Below are 17815 nucleotides of genomic sequence, written 5' to 3'. Positions count from 1 at the left end.
AGCAATTGGCAATTGAAATTTTGTATTTTTTCATCTCTACTTTATAATTAAATGTACTTAACTGTGGTATTAATGAATTAGGAGTGTATTTAACAGATGTCATTTTATTACACAACCTTTAACCTGTAAACCATATTTAGTGGTTTTACATTTTCCTTTTTTTTAACATATGGCTGTACACCAACCCATCAATAATAAGAATCTGACAAGTTGTTTACCATTTTAAGGTATAGCAACATTGACACCCTGAGCCTAGATGGTTGCTGAGGCTAAGTGGCTTCGACAACAGCAGGCAGCGTACAGAGCTTTATTTACTGTACAAATAAATACTGTATGTCTTTTATTATCTTGCATGTACAGCTGATAGCGTCTGCCAGAGTGGTTGTCATTTTAGCCCCGTGAAATCAACAGTCACTGGATAAACTGAGAAGCTGTTGTGCACAGTACAAAGCCTACTACCATGTTCATCGCCTGTGAATGTGATTACAGCTATTGATCGATAGACAATGACACGATGCTGGTGGATGTCACCTGAGGAGAGAGTGTGTGTGTGTGTGAGAGAGAGAGAGAGAGAGAGAGGGAGAGAAAAACAGGCACACAGAAAGGAAAGAGAGTGTATGTGTCCATATGCCGCTGTTCATGCATGTACGTACATACAGTATGCCTGCCTGTGTGTGCTCATGTGTGTGTGCTTGCGTGCATGTGTGTGCATGTTAAACCCAGATCCAGCGTGGTAATGTGAGATCACACGTAGCCTGTTAGCCAGAGCCTTACATCTGCTGTCAGGCACTCGCTCTAACTCTGTTAAGGACGTTATTGATTGCTCATTATTACCCCGTTCCCTGAAAGATGAGCGTCCCCTATGATCACATTAAATCACTCCTCTGTCCAATTCTCCTGAGATGCCTTCTGCTCATTGGTGCCCATCAAATTTCTCCTCCGAGATCTGATATCAAGCAGCCTGACGTTTTTTATTGCCTCTGGTTCTCTTTGCATCTTGTTTGATTTACTCCAAATAACTGTCTTTTTTCTTTCTTGTTTTTTTCCCTTTATTTTTTTATTTGAACGGACGCAGTTTAACTAATTGATGTCTTTAGTCTGTGTAATGGAAATCAGCAAACACGGATGAGCAACATTTGAAATTATGATTTGTTTTCTTTTTATTAGCGCAAAGAGATGCTTCAGGTTTTCATGTTAACTTTGTGATCCGTGTTTATTGACTTGATAGGAAACAAGAGGAGTTGACAAGAGAGTCATAATATGTACTTTATTTGTCAGAGTGGGGCTATTTTAGCTCTGTTGCATTTTATTTAAAAGGCAGCAACACACATTTGTGAAACAGATAGATCTTCACAAACATAGTAGACTCATTCAAACAAGACAAATTTGCCTCACTGCTTAAAAATTCAAATTCCTCCCAGAGCCTCCCCCTTTTAAAGTTGCGTGCCCTTTCTTGTGCCTCACGTTGTCATTTTCGCTGACAATAAACAGTTGTTGAAGGTGTCACGCGTCTGCCAGCCCCTGTAAAGTTTGGGACCGTTGAAATCCAGCCCTCAGTGAGAGGCCATCTCATCGGCCTCTGCCGTCCCCATGAATAATGCAGCGCTATCGACTGTGTCAGTTCGGCGCGAGGAGACGCGGCAGCAGCCAGCTTGATATTCAGCTGCTGAAGCTGACTGGATGCCCTCACTTTGAGACAAACTGCTGGCAGACTGCTCTGACTTGAACAGACAGGACAGGAATCTGCTCGTATGAGATGAGCGTGTTGGTGAAGGTAGTTTGTGTCCCAAGGATGCCCGAGTTTCTGTTTCAGTGGGTAGGGAGGCTGGTATGAGCAGAGGAGAGCATGTACAATAGCACAAATGTGTGTTCATGAATCTGTATACATGCACTCACAAATATTTGTGGTTTACAGCACACCAGAGCCTTGACCATTTAGTCAGTATATATATATATATGTGTGTATGTGTGTGTGTGTGTGTGTGTGTATGTGTGTGTGTGTGTGTGTGTGTGTGTGTGCTTGCTCCACACTCTAAATGTGTCTGTGTGCTTGCGTCCTCCAGCCGGCAGCTTGCAGAGAGCTCTAGTGAGAATCTTCTGCCCCCTCGACACGACCAGTTCAGTCTCAATGCCACCGATCGATGGGCGTATTGATCCGCTGTTTGACTGTTTAGACAACCTGTGTGAATTCCAGCATAATGCGAGCCACAGTGGATTTAAAGACGCGCGCACAGGCTTCGCCCGACTCGTGTCCGTATACCTGCCCAGAACGTGCACGTGTGTCATACCTGAGCGCGCGCTGCTCCATATACACAGTGTATGCGAGCTCAGACTGGAGGAGAAGCAGCCGTAAGGACGAACTTCACAGCTTTAGACACCGTGATGACTCAGTGTGGGCTGGACCTCGCAGCTGCAGCTCGCCGTAGAGCTTGAATACAACTCCACAACCTTTAGCGACATGTCCTCCCCTTACGCTCTCACCTATCCTGTCAGTCACCATTACATCCTGTATACACTACTGTCACACAAAGCCAAAGGCATGACATCAAGATAAATGACTCCAAAGTTTATTCCTAACTCATTGTTAGTAGAGAAGTGGATGAATAATTATGCAATTAAAGGGCTTTTAAAGGAAAATCTAAATTCAAACCACAACCTTTAACCTGCCCTCCCTCGTGATTTTATTCTGTGTGAGACAATGCAGCTTTAAAAGGCTGAAAAACAGTCTAAGAGGATAATTGTGCCGTACAATTTTTTCCCATTTATTGGGACACAGTGAGAGAAGGCGTGAGTTGGCAGATCTTACCAGAATCTATACGAAGTGTGCAGGATTTGACACTTCAAACATAGACCGTGAAGGATCCTGCGAGTTCACAGGCTGGGGGTAGAGGTTATCCCAGCCAGGGCCTCTTCAGTAATCCACACACGCACACACACACACACACACACACACACATACATACACCCCACAGGCCTACACACTCACACACACATACACCCTCGCACGTGCACCACTCATGGCGGGCGTTAATCTCCACCAACTGCTGTTGAACTCTAATCTCACCTGCTTGCCAAGTGTTTCATACACTGCAAAAATCCATTTTAACTAACCATTTGACACAGTTAAGGCTTTAAAATCTTATGGTTAAAGTTTTTTCTTGTTAGTGCAAGTGGGGATATTTGTCTCTGTTGTCTTTTTTTTATTCATGCAAAATGTAAATTTGCATTAGAATTGTAAATTAACCACTCTTGAGCAGAATGTTTCACGTATTTTGAAGAAAAAAAGATGTATTTTAAGGGAATTATTTTGAACCTGGGAAGCTGTTGCCTTATTAAAATGGACAGTTTTTGCAGTGTAGTTCGTATTTGGCACAGAGTTGGCCGGCTGTTGTTAAGAGTAGCAAACTATGGAGCTGTGGTCCAGTCTACTGAGCGCATCCCTCCCAACCCTCCACCTCCCCTCCCTTTCCAAACCACCCACACACACACACACACACACACACTGAGACACACATGCATACAACCCAGTGCAGACAGACATAAATGCATCCACAGATGGTGACACTCCGGCAGTCACTCCTGGGCTGTCTGTCTACGTGCCAGCGATGATAAGACACACACACACACACACACACACACAGACATATACAAACACACAGACATATGCACACACATACACACAGCCTGGCGGCAACAAACACAGTGATGCATCATTGAGCATCGGCTGTTTTTTTTTTTTCCTTGTTTTTTTTTCTAACTGCTGAGGGGAAATCAGTGTGGTGTTAAGTAACCATTCATGTGGAGCCGAGACCACACACAAACAAACAAACGCACCTACACTTCTAAAAATACATTTGCCTCGGCAGAAGAATATGATATGATTGAATAATATGAAAGTTCTCTCACAGACATGGACATTTATCTTGATATTATTACTTTTCCACAAGTGGGATCATTGATATGTTAATACAGCTCCAGTATCACTATTTAATTCCCATGACAAATATCTCTTGTGCGCTTTCAAACTCTTACTTGGATTGTGATATATTCATTTGTTGATGCAATGTTAATGTTTCCACTCTGGACCGGAGTATGCTGTGTAGGTAATCGCCCACTCTGGGCTGCGGCGCCGCTGTTTGTGATGTGGATCTTCCTGAGGATTGTATTTGCATAATGAGGGAGGCTGGAGCGTTCTCTTGTGCAGAGTGTCTCCGCGCTGCCGCAGTAAATGACCTCTGAATAGTTGTTTTGGATTAGCCATCAAAGTCTTCTCTCGAAGTGGCCAATAGATAGGTACTTCCAGAAATGAGTCACTTGAAAATGATCATCGCCGCCATTGCCGTATAAGATAATGGATAACCATTACACTCCATTTTCCCCAGCTCCTCACCCACACAATGCCTGCTCTTGAAATATGATGCATCCACTGTGCTTAGTGAGCACTTAATGTCCAAAAGCACCGTGTTTGTTGAGATTTACAACTGCACCGGCAGGAGGGGGGTAGAAGAAAGAGTGCGTCGTCGGCGTATAATGTTGTTCACTCAATAATTATCTCATTTTATTTACGAAGACAGACAGCTTTAGACGAGGTTAGAGGCTTCCTCTCTATTATCTCCACCTGACACCCCTCTACCGCTCCCCTCCGCCCCCTCCACACCCGGCCCTAAATGACGTCCTTCATGTCGAGGACTTTTCAAAGTTTCCATCGAGGAGGAAAGACGGCAGAGAGAGGGGGGAGGGGGTGGGGATGGGGGGTACGTCCTCAACAACTCAACAGCTTCTATGGAAAGAGCGTTGGGGAGGGGAAACAAAATTGCACCACGGCTCTCGCATTGGTAGCTGGATCAATGTCATTTCTAAAAGGATTAGGCCTCCTCTCAGAAATCTATTTTAATTACTGAACACACAGGTAAACAAAGTGGTGGTGGTTCACAGGTATGGATCTGGGCGTCAGAGGAGTATTGATAGTGTGTGGCCCCGTGTTAACCTCCGGGGGCCACTGCGAAAGATGCTGTTGACTGCACCTCAGGTGGAAGCACATCAACGGGAGCCTGGGAGCTGTTTGTAGGGAACGCCGACGTAGATCCTGCTGTCAACTGCCATGCAGGGACAGTATAGGTTTAACAGACATCAGTGTAGGAGGATGTTAGGTCAGTAACTTATCTTAAAAAGGAACAAACTGCACTGCACAGCCTCTCTGTAAAGCATTACTTAAGCATTAGCAACTTCACGTCTACTCACACACTATTAAGGCTTTATAAGTTGCTACTAAAGGCTTTATGAAGTTAATACATTGTTGTTACTGGCTCATATTTGTGGATTAGTGACAATAATTTATAAATAATTGACTAACTAAATAAAGCCATTAGTAACAACCTATAAAATAAAGTATGCATTATTGAGAGGTTATAAGTTGTTATTTAAGGTTTTATTAAGTTAATAAATGGTTATTAGTGGCTTTAAATGAAGTGTTTACTCATATAATCATCTAATTTAATAAAGCCATTAGTAACAACCTATGAACCCTTGATAAAAATATGTTTCATTAAGGGGTTATAAATTGCAATTTAAGATTTAATAAGTGTTCATAAACCATTCATACAAATCAATACATGAAAAACATATTAATCTTTAATACAATATACCCTAATTAAGGATTTTAAGTTGTTACTAATGAATATATTAAGAAGGTTAATAAATTGTTTCTGTTAATGTTTATAGATCAGTAATATGAATTAGTGAATGACTTAACAAAGCCATTAGAAATAATGTAATCTAATCTTAATGTATAATTAAATATATCTCATGAAATGTTTATATGTTGCCACTAATGTATATTTAAAGTCAATAAATTGTAGATTTATGCATTATAGATCGGTAACAAATCATTAATGACAATATTTGAGTTGCAAGGTTGTGAAAAATCCACATATATAATCATCCATCCATATCCATAATACATTTACATCCAGCAGGTTTCTGCAGGAGCTTTTTGGTTCTATCTTGATTTTTAATCTGACACAGTGAAGGACCACGACATCTTATTACACAAAGTCAGTAATCACACTTCACCTGCCACCAAACCAACGTGCCATTCAGCTCAAGTCACATGTTTCTTCTTTTTGATGATCTGATGATCTGTACATGGAATTTTTTTTTATTTTCTTCCCCTGGCTTCTGAAAGGTTTTTCTTTTCTAAGTGATGAAAGAGGAAATGTGGAGATGCTGTTAGGGTCGTGACACTGTTAGAGCACAGTGGTGGTGAGACTCTTTACAGATGTTTTGTTCACTAGATAAGAATAATCTGTTTGCCTCAGCGGGCCTGATGTTCCTTGTGTGCGTTTGTGTGTCCTGCATGTGTCTGTCTTCATTCTCGCCTGTATTGCAATGTGTGTGCGTAAGCCTGTGTGTGTGTGTGTGCGTGTGCAGGGCTGTCTTTGAGGAAAGGAACCCCGCATCGAGCCGGGTGATTAGGCACGCTGCGCTAGTCACAGGAAATGGAGTAGCTGACGGACAGGCCGAGTGCATTATAGATGAATGCCATGCGTTAGCGGCTCCAAGCCCCCGCCGAATATCTCTCAATTTCCTCTCTGAATGACAAAAGAAGCCACGCACAATTTCCTTGATCCGGAGCATTTGTTTAACTGCGCCCTACCCATTTAACCCGCCCATTCAATAGTCTGTCTAGTAAAAGGAAATTTAGACAGTGTCAATTTATACAGCTCTAAGGAAGATCTGATACTGGCAGGCAGGGGCGACCATGATATGCCTCTGGAATTTAGTTACAGATTTATAGCGGTTAAGTCTGATTTCTTCAGTGAGCTAAATTTAATGTCATTAAATATAGTCATGTGATCCCATCCCTAATATTTTAGAAGCTTCAACATTTCTATCTATACCGCAGTGACACAATGAAAGCAGAATTTCTGGTTTTACTGTAAATCTGCTCCTCAGCTAATATTTGAGAAGACACACAGATTTCAAAGTTTGATGGTCAAAAGCTGCGAAAACTTTGTAGTATCACAAGGTCAAAGATCACTGATTACAATGAATATTTGATTTTCTTTTTTTTTTTCAAAAAGATGCTGTCATTTGTCAAATATCCTTATATTGCAGCTCAAGCTGTCATCTTTACAGCAATCCCTCCCTCCTCCTCCTCCTCCCTTCCTCTCCTCACTGTCTTTGAGTTAGTGACAGCTCATCTCTCCCGGTCACTGCTCGCTGTCTAGACTTTGAACTCGCTCTGTTTACTCCCTTATCTGTTGTTGTTGTTGTTATTTGTCGCCGCTTTTACGACAGATTTGTCGTTGTAATGTTAAGCTGTGGCTGAGCTTGAATCGCAGCCTTCAAAAAGACGTGGATTTTAGGCTTCTTGGTTATTTTCAGAGAAGAAGTGCTGTCTTAAAGAGACTATTTAACACAGTTTTCTCATTAATTTGTCTTTTTATAAATTCATTCCATGTTCTGATTGAATTCTAAAAAGAATAAAGGTTGTTAACAATTTGACGTGTTTAATGTTGTAATATTGATGCTGTTAGTCGCTTTTGTGGCCTGTGATTGTTGCTCCGTGTTACAAATGAATTCACCGACGTGCACGGTGAGAGACTTTTGATTGCGGTATGTGTGTGTGTGTGTGTGTGTCTGTGTGACACCAGCTCATGACTAATTTCATAATTAATTGCCTTTTGGAGGACCTAATCACATTATTTGACTCGCTACTGCAGGTTGTGTGCCAATACAGCATAGCCTGTGGCTTAGTCACAGTGTGCGGGACTCATTAACAAGGCGGTCCGGTGGTTGTCAAACACACACATAAGGCCTGCGAGCCTGAGAATACACACATAAAGGTAAAACAATGCTACATAAAGCTGCATATTCAGATTTGTCTCTTTCATACACATGTGCAGTGATTTAGAGGTTAAAAGATGCCCTCTGGTGTATTTGATAAGGATTTTTGAATAACTGGCTAGTTAGATTTCCCCGGTGGTGTGTGAAAACAGGTCTCTCTTGATGAAGTTATCGCCTCTTTCTCCCGTATCTCCTCAAAACAGAGATATGGAAGCTGATTTAAAAAAAAAAGGAACATGACATGATAGTTTGTTTTTTGAAGGTCTTCGGCGTCTGTTTATGTTGGAAAGACAAAGAAGGGCGCGCATGTTTGTAACGGCTCGTCTCAGATTGTGTGTGTGTGTGTGTGTGTGCAGGCACGTCAGCGTCGACATGTGTGTCGGCATCTCTTCCTCTCTCTCTCACACACACACACGGCTTAATTATGACGTTACCAAAATGGGCAGTTTGCTCTGACACCCCGCTTGCAGAATCACACAGCGGACAGACTTAAAAGAGCTCATTAGCTCTCTCTAAAGAGCTGTTTACTGCACATACACACACGCACAGTAATAGGCAGCTCTGTTGATGCAGATGGATGCCGAGTGTAATGAGAATGATTAGGCTTCTCTATGTGGAGGCTGGAGAAAAGGGGGTGGGGGGTGGGGGTGCTAGCAGACTTGGCGCTTTTCAGAAGGTGAAGATTTCTGTTGGATGTTGTTACAGCTGAGTGCACGATCTCTCTCCCTCTCCCTCTCTCTCTTTCTCCACAACACAAACACACACCAATCTCTTGCTTTTCTTGCTCACACACTTTGCTACATGTTGTCCGTGTGGTGACTCTTGCTTTGCAAATTTCCCTCAGGCCTAAAAAGAAAACCCTTGAGAGATTGTGGACATAGAAAATATAAGAGCGGTGTGTGTCGTAACCTTGCAACTCCACCAAGGTGCTATAATAATAATAATAATAATAATAATAATGATAATGATTGCAAAAAAAAAGAAAAGAGAATGAATGGAAAGAATTCTTAAGGAAAATTTGGCCACAGCTTTTAACTGCATGGTCCACGCATGTTATCCTGTAACCTTGACGAAGGCTATTGCGGCCAAGACACACTCATTTCGACATTAAAGCTCAGGCAAATTGGGCTCCACAAGTAGCAGAATTCTTTTCATATTTTAAATAAGAAAAAGCCTTGAAAGTTTTTGGAAATGAATGAGTGGCATTCAAAGTAGCTCCCTTTATTAACATCCACAGAAAAAAAAACACCACAATGGATATTTGTGTTGATTTTGCTCTGTGTCCAGCATTCCCGTTTTGAGTCCTTGTTTTTTTTTCCCACGTTGACAATGCATTCAAGGATTTTTCAATGACTTTTAAGGTCTTTTCAAAGTGAGTTACGGGAGGGCTGCAAGTCAAGCTACCTTGAACAGTTTGCCTTTCCTTGCCACAGTCGACCCCTCCCATCCTGCACCACCACATTAAGTGACTTTACTTTGCTCATTGCCCTTGGTTTACATCACATTGAATTAAAGGATACACCCTGAATGATACCAAAGTCAATCCTCCATCTCTTCCATATGTTTTGGAGAAAGAGCAGCGAGTTCAAAGCGCTCAGTTCAAAGCATCTGTCCTCATTTGAATAACGTAGAGTAATCGCTATTACCTTATTTAAATAGTGCAAGTTATCATTTGGCCTTCATTTGCATTGCTGGGGTAATCACTGCGTCTCTGCATTAACCTCATTATAGAGGAGATGAAAGCCCTGATGGAGCCTGACACACTCTTTTATATATGTTATCTTTATTAATGATGGAATTAGAAAGATTCATGTTTCTTTAAATGGAGGACATATCGGAGTTTGATGGAGTGTCAAACTATGTGGAGGGAAGACTGCATGTAATTCACAAGGCTTGTATTCTCTTATTTTTCTGCTCCCTTTACTTCTTTTTGATGCCCCCCTCCACCACCACCCCCTACTCACTACCTCATCTCACTCCGGAGCCTGCTGTCTCTCTTTCTCTTCATCCTCTCGCAATCCCACATTCTCCGCTCTGCCCTCACTTTCTCTGTTTCATTTCTTTCCCCCGTCCATTTCTCTGTACGCTTCTCTGCACCGGGAAGCTGAAGCAGAGCCTGGCTCTTAACATGAAGCCTAAAAAGCCCAATTCATCATGACAGTGCAAAGAAGCATCTAGAGCCTGACCGATATTGGATTTTTGGGGCTGAAGCCGATACTGATATAAGGGAGTAAAAAATGTATGACTACTATATCTATCCATCTATCTATACATATCTCAGTGGTGGAAGTGGTACTCATATCTTGTATACTTGTTTAGTTATAGTAGCAATATCACAAAGAAAAAATAACAAGTAATCTAAACTATTACTGACACAATTTACTTGCTGCAGTGGAAACTATTACAGCAACAGTTTAGTGGCTGCAGTGAAAAAGGAAAACAGCCTTTCTGTTTCCTGAAAGCAGTCAGGACAACTGCTGACAGCTGTTTCTGCTGATTTATGGTCTAATTGTGTATAAAGTAGTGTAAACTAGCTCCACCAGCAGCAGCTACAACAGTAACATGCTGCTCTAAAACTAATGTCATATATAATAATATATCAGTCAGAGGGACCAAACCACTACTTTCACTGTAATACTCTGAACTGGTCCTGGCGATGTGCTGTCTGTCAGAAATCATTTGTGTTTATTGATGTTTTGAATGGCTTCACTCAAACAGACTGATGTTATAACCTATAATATATTGATCTGAAATATAACGAGCAACTATAGCAGTGAAATAAGTGCATTGGAAGTTCTCAAGTAAATAAGTGCCTCTAAATTGTACTAGTACAGTACATGAGTAAATGTACTTCGTTCCATTCCACCACTGCGTTCTACTAAACCACATATTCTCTACTCTATCAAGCTAGCTATGAGAGTCATGCTACAACTTTGTTCTGTCTATGAAATATTATTTTAAATGACTGAATTCCACTCAGAAAAAGCTTTTGTCTTGCTAACAAAACATGTAATCTTCCTTCAGTCCCCGAACAAAACAGTTTGGTGTGAATACATGTAATATTACTACTAGTTAGACTTGTATTAATGTAACGTCATAGACAGAATGAGATACGATGCTCACACATAAGCTTCCTTTCAGCTTAAAAGGTATCTAAAAGTATCTACGTGGTTAGCTAGCTAGCTAATGTAACAAACATGTATGATAAGCTTGTTGTCATGGAGACTAAAAGATGGGGGTGTTGTTAATTTACTGTTTATCATTGATTCTCACCAACTAGGCAACAGTGTAGCGAGAAAATTTAATCAACTGACTGCTGAGCTGCAGAAAGCTGCTCTGATGCTAACCTTTCAATCTGCTACATTACTGACTGTACTGACAAACTATAGCTGGCTAATGTAGAAAACATAAGCATGAGTGACATGGTGGTTGTCAGGGACAGGGTTAATGTGTACTAGAAATTATATGATATTGAAAGGAAAAATGATGGGGTCATTGTTAACTTTCCACTATGTATTTTCGTTAGCAACTCAGAGTGAAAACAGTTTAGCCGTTATTTTTCTCTGTAATTACTAGTTTTTACTACTTCATTTGTATGGGATATCTAACTAAATTATCAAAATGTTGGTTCATCATATTTTTTTATTTATAGATAAGAGAAAAGATTTGCAAATGTATTGTTAACTAAAGCAAGCTATGGGTATATCTCACTAGTTACCTTTCACTTGGACTACTGAAGCCATATTTATGACTGGTTTTACTTACTGTACTGCCATAGCTAAACATATATTTGTCTAGTTGACTGTTCCTCTGTGGCAGAGACTGCATTAATGTACAATGGCAGTCCAGGGATCACCAAGCCAGGCAGTAACTGCACCCTGGTGGCAATACACAGCCAGAGTATAGTAACTGCACAGCGAAAGTGAAGTTACAGCAGTTTGGTTTTTAGCTCAGTTTTATAGTTCCATTTTAACAGAAGTTATACATTTCATTGGCGTAATATTTTTATATGGTATCACAGAGGTAAAAAAAAAAAAAAAAAGAAAAAGAAAAAAAAGGCAGAATCTGCTCTTAACTCAATTTTGACCTGATATGTAGCTCTCCCTGTGCCTGCGTGGGTTTTCTCTGGGTGCTCCAGCTTCCTCCCACAGACCAAAAACATGCAGCTTAGGTTAATTGGTGACTCTAAATTGAGTGGGAATTGTTGTCTGTCTCCGTATGTGAGCTCTATGATTGACTGGTGACCTGTCTAGGGTGTACCCTGCCTCTCGCCCAGTGTCAGCTTGGCTCCAGCTCCCCTGTGACCCTCTTGAGTATAAGCAGTAAAGAAAATGGATGGATGAATGGATATAGTTACTGCGTTTTGGCTTTGTAGGGCAGAATAATAGGCCTATATATCTGACTTTGAACTTTACTAGGTGCTGTTCAATGATGAAAGACAAGCAAGAACGGTGTCAAGAACATTATTTTTTGTTCTGAGAAATTCACTCAATATTCACAACCTCACCCCACACTTCAGTAGGGTCTTTACTATAAAAAATGTGACTTATAATTATGTCATTTACAGGCTGAGGTCAAGTACTTGACAACCACATTGTAATTTCTCGATCACCAGTTGAGGTCAATAATTAGATTACCGAATGGAAGATTACTGAATGCCCCTTTAAATGACTTGTGAAGGTGGATATTTCTGCAGCAGAATCGAGAGACACACTGTGGATTGACCCCGCATCAATGAGGCTGTTCCATAGCGGGCCTGTGCAGTTTCAGAGCTCCGAGAGCACACATTGTGAAAAGACGTCCTGCACTGATTGTGGCTCCTGAATAGGATGGTGGGGGGTGGGGGTGCATGGCCAGTGGATTAACAAGAGAAGTCATATACTGATGGCTAAAGACATGGCTGAATCTCGCTTAGAGCCTTTGCCACGTGTCTTCTGCTTTGTGTCCCCTTTTTTCTTCGGCGAGATGCTATCTAGTAATGCTACAGATGTAATGTAGAAATAATGGAGATTTCATGTGTAATGAAGCAACATTTTGCTTCTGGCTACAGATGAGACATGTTTCTTAGGAGTACAATTCTAAGATCTGTGAAAAGCCTAAAAAATGGATTGATTTACAATGCCTCCACAAGACAACAGTTCAATAATGTATTTATTTGTACTATATTATGATACTATAGTATTAAAGCTACAAGAATACAAAATAATCCTGCCAGTTATTCTTTACAAACTAATCATTTGAATTTTGTCATGAACTAAAGGATCACATAAGTCTCTTTCTCCATGAGCTCTGAGATATTTCTTATGTGTACAGTGCTGTATACAATTGCATGTAATCATCATTGAGGACAAGACAGACCATGTAGTATTTTAATAAGAAAGACATTTTAACATTTATTTTATATTTTTTTAAAAGGGCAAAAACAATTGAATTATACCTGGAAACATTGCAGCTTTAGAAGTCCTGCTGTGAAGTCAGTGTTTGGCCTGAGGCTTCATTTTTTTTCTCATTTTGTCCAGTTGTCCTGACTCGTATTTTTCTCCTTGAAATACTGCCCCTTCATAGTGCTGCGTGCACTTAATATATTCTCAATATTAAAGGAGCCTCCTAGCTAATACAAAACTTTCCATCGGCTCAGCTCTTTGTCTGAGGCGTTCCCCTCTCGGTGCACTGGGAGGGTGACAGGCTTGCCAGCCCCTTCTAGACTCCCCTCGGCTAAAATGTTGTAAATTAACACAATTAGCAGATCGCCATTCTGCTAATTAGCCACTGGCGTCTGCCGAGAGATGGCTAGAGAGGAGAATCAGAGAGGAAATAGGAGTCTGGGGATTTCCCCCCCCCCCCGCCCCTCCCTGTGTTGTTACCAAACAAACAGAGGGCCACAGGAAAAGAGAGCAAAAGAGTGTGAATTGTGTGTGTGTGTGTGTGTGTGTGTTTCTGCCTGCATGCTTTTTTGTGTACATCTGTGTTTGCAGTCACATAAATGGATAGGAGGAAGGGAAGATTTGCTCCTGAATGAATGGATTTTATTGTGCGTGCCTGCTTTACTCACACAGGCACAAAAATACACATAAACCAATTCTGAAGCAGGCATTGCTCACCAGACCCCCAACTGTGGATCTCTACATGCAACCGCTGCCAGTCAATAAGTCGGAGGAAGCAGCCTAAATGACACCGATATTATCCTTTATTTGTGTGCACTAAGTCAAATCAAACGGGGTTCAATCTGCCGTGCGGCTGCTGTGATTACGCCCCGTCCAGCCTTTGATAGCGCCACGGCTTTGATAGTGAGACAACGATGGAGTCGCTGTGTGACTGTCAGTGTTTGCAGATGGCATTGGCTGGGATTAAAGGAAACAGTGGCTCTCCAGCCTCCTGAGGCAATAAAGGGGAGAGCCAGGTGAGTGTGTCTGAGATGAGATGGAGCAAGAAAGGAGGGAGGGAGGGGAGGAGGAGGCGAGGTGAGAGCAGAGGGAGTAAATAAGAGGAGGGGTGGCCGCGAAGAAAGAGCAGAGAGGGAATGAAAAGAGGAGATATATATCGAAATAGATGGAGTCAGAATAAAAGGAGGTGAAGAGAAAAAAAGAAGGATCTAGAAAAGGGGGGTGGGGGGGTGGAAAATGGATGACAAAAAAAAGCAAAGGGGAGAGACTAAGAGGGAAAACAAGGCGGCAGGGAGGCATGAAGAAGAGAGGCAGACAGAGAGGTAAAGAGAACGGTAGCGAGAGAGGAGGTCAAGGTGGAGCTGTGCAGACAGGAACTAAGCTTGAGACACAATGTGTTGTAATTCATAGCTCGCTACAGCTCCTGCATGCGTGCCTGTGTTTGTCCGTCTGGGTCAGTGGATGTGAGCTTGTGTGTGTGCGCGTGCATGTCAGCACGCCTGAGTGCAGGCAGAGATAGTTTTTTTTTTTTTTTCAACGCCTGTGTGTCTGAGCACGGGCTTGTGTGTTTGTGTGTGTGTGTGTGTTCAATGAAAGCAGCATGAGCAGAGGGGGTGCATGTGTATGTGTGTGTGTGTGTGTGTTGCTTTGTGGCACTCGGCGAGGCGCATTTTCAAACCCATCTCCAGCCACCTCAGATGAGTCGGGGATTATAGAGTGACCCTCCATGCCTCTGTCTTATTGGTCTGGCCAGGGTGCATTAGGCTGCCGTAACCAGCCATCCCTCTGTACTGCACTATATCTGTCGACAGATACTGTGCAGTATGTGTATGGTGTGTAGAAATTTATAAATTATGTGTAGCAGGAACCAAAACCCTCTGCTGATACGTATAAAGTAGAAAAATAAATAAAAATAGCACACAAAACAAGCCTCCACATGAATGTCACCTTTTTAATTGAGCACCCTCTGTACCAGGCAATTTGAAGGTGTTGTCATTTTAATTATTGCTAAAATGATTTTTGCGTGTCACCGTGTTCACGTGTGTCTGTCTGTGTCTGTGTTTCCTCCTCCAGGCTTAAAGATGCAGTGGACCCCCGAGCACAGCCAGTGGGCCGAACAGCATTTCGACATCTCCTCCACCACGCGCTCACCAGCCCACAAGGCTGAGGCCTACAGGGCGGTACCTGGCCACCTGCAGCGCTCCGCCACCTACCAGTATGCATGGGCCAATGATGACATCTCAGCCCTCACCGCCTCCAACCTGCTGAAGAAGTATGCCGAAAAGTATTCCGGCATTCTAGAGATGCCGGGCGCCTATTCCGAGGGCCCCGGGGTCCCAGGAGTGATGAATGGACGTAAAGGTGAATCGGAGCCCTGGCAGGATGGCGTCTATCCCATGAGCTGCATCCCAGAGGGGGTGTCGGTCAGAAAGGGAGGGGTGGCGGCGGCTTCAGAGGTGGTGTCTGGCATGTGCAGTTCCCCGGGTCTCGCCTCCAGCACCCTGAGCGAGCCCAGCTACTCCAGCAGCAGCTGTGGGAGCCACACTGCCACCGCCCTCCACACCTCGTCCATGTCCTCTCAGGAATACGGCCCGGCATACAGCGGCTCCTACCTGCACAGTAGTTACAGCTCCCAGTCTGCCCCCACCCCTGCACTTCCCTCCCCACTGCACAGCTCTGGGCTCCTGCAGCCGCCCCCTCCACCGCCCTCCCACCCCACTTTAGTCCCAGCTTACAACGGAGGCTCCCCCAACTTGTCTAGTTATAATTACCCCCCAGCAGGCTACCCAGCCCAGAGCTCGGTCGGGCCAGGATACAGCCCTGGGGGAGCACCCCCTCCCTCCTCATACCTCCCCTCAGGCATCGCTGCACCTACACCCCTTCCCCCATCTTCTACTTTACCTGGATACCCATACCAGAGCCACAACCTGACCCCAATTGCCCCTACCCCTCTCAACAGTAGCTCCTCCAACTCATTGAAGAGGAAAGCCTTCTACATGACCGGCCAAGGAGACATAGACTCCGCTTATGGTAACTTTGGCTACGGCCAGGCTCGGAGCTCAGCTGAGAGCCCCATGTACAGGATAGCAGACAGCAGCAGCGCAAATGGAGGCTCCAACAGTGCCAGTGGTGGTGGATTTGACAGGAGTGCTGAAAAGTCATCTTTACCTTTTAATCCTCAGAAGCAGTCCACAATGCCGTCAGAGCAGCAGCAGAGGAAATACAGCAGCCAGGCAACAGGTGGGCCACTGACTCCACCAGCCTACGTCTCCTCCACCCTAGGGGGTTCCCGCTCAGCAGACTCCCTCGCCAGCTTCACCTCCCCCTCCCTCAGTGAGCAAGGTGCTGATGATCACCGTCTCCACCTCTCCCACTCAGCACCAGGGCCTACCTCCTCCTCGTCCTCTTCCTCCTCCCGGCCTGCTGAAGAGCAGCTAAAAACCAGTGACCCTCACCTCTTAGACATGGTTACCTCTGAAATTGTTCAGCAGGGCCCCCCAGTGGATTGGAGTGACATTGCAGGCCTAGAACTGGCTAAGGCAACCCTGAAGGAGGAGGTTCTGTGGCCCATTCTGCGCTTGGACATGTTCAGCAGTTTAGGACCGATCCCACGCTGCATCTTGCTGTTTGGCCCCAGGGGCAGTGGCAGGACGTTGCTTGGTCGCTGCCTGGCCAGCCAGCTCGGGGCACCATTCCTCCAGCTCAGCGGTTCCACTTTAGCCACCAAGTGGCTGGCAGACGGAGAAAAAATTATCAGAGCATCTTTCCTGGTGGCTCGCTGCCGTCAACCGTCAGTACTCTTCATTAGTGAGGTGGACATGCTGCTGTCAGCTCACCTCAGTGAAGAGAGTCCCATTAACCGACTGAAGGGGGAGTTACTCGCCCAGTTGGACTCGCTTCTAATGGGCTCAGGCGAGGACGGAGGCAACCAAGTGTTGGTGGTTTGCTCCACAAGCAGACCCCAGGACATGGACGAAGGGCTGCGCAGGTACTTTGCTCGGAGGGTCCTGGTGCCCCTGCCGGACACTGCAGCCCGACACCAGATCGTGAACCAGCTCCTGGTCCAATCTCAACACAAGTACTGCTTGAGCGAGGAGGAGCTGGCGCTGCTGGTCCAGCGTACCGAGGGTTTCTCCGGACTGGACCTGGCCAGACTCTGCCAGGAGGCCCTCGTAGGTCTGTTACATGTCTCTGCACAGGGCATGGACATGACGGGTATGATGCCCAGGGGCCAGATCAGGCCCCTCACTTACCAGGACTTTGAGAGTGTCTTTTGTAAATTCCAAGCCAGTATATCGCAGAAGGAGATTGACACGTACACTGAGTGGAACAAAATGTTCGGCTGCAGCCAGTGAACAGATAGATTCCGCCCTTGAGAAAAAGAGGCATCCACAATTCCTCCCCTCAGGGCAGAAGCATTGTGCTGGAGGGAAAGGCACACAGAAGGCCAATATAAGCCCACTGAGTTCTCACAAGCAGGGTTTAGACGCACCGAGAGACCTGGTTTGATGAGACAACTGGCAGTTTTGCAGTTAATGAGCAAGAGTTTTAATTTGAATGCTTGACACTCCAGAAACCCAGGC

At 44.0% G+C, this 17815-nt stretch overlaps 1 protein-coding gene across 1 annotated transcript in view; it reads left to right on the top strand.

Annotated features, from left to right (window-relative positions):
* Positions 1–17587, top strand: part of LOC128354377 (fidgetin-like) — a 32740-nt gene extending 15153 nt beyond the window's left edge. Inside the window, exon 2 of the mRNA XM_053314613.1 lies at positions 15306–17587. Coding sequence (XP_053170588.1) covers positions 15306–17587 — 2282 coding nt within the window. The remainder of the gene's footprint in view (positions 1–15305) is intronic.
* Positions 17588–17815: the final 228 nt, after the last annotated feature.

Source organism: Scomber japonicus, chromosome 24, assembly GCF_027409825.1.
Source record: "Scomber japonicus isolate fScoJap1 chromosome 24, fScoJap1.pri, whole genome shotgun sequence".
NCBI classification, from domain to species: Eukaryota; Metazoa; Chordata; class Actinopteri; order Scombriformes; family Scombridae; genus Scomber; species Scomber japonicus.
This window is presented reverse-complemented; position numbering and strand designations above follow the sequence as displayed.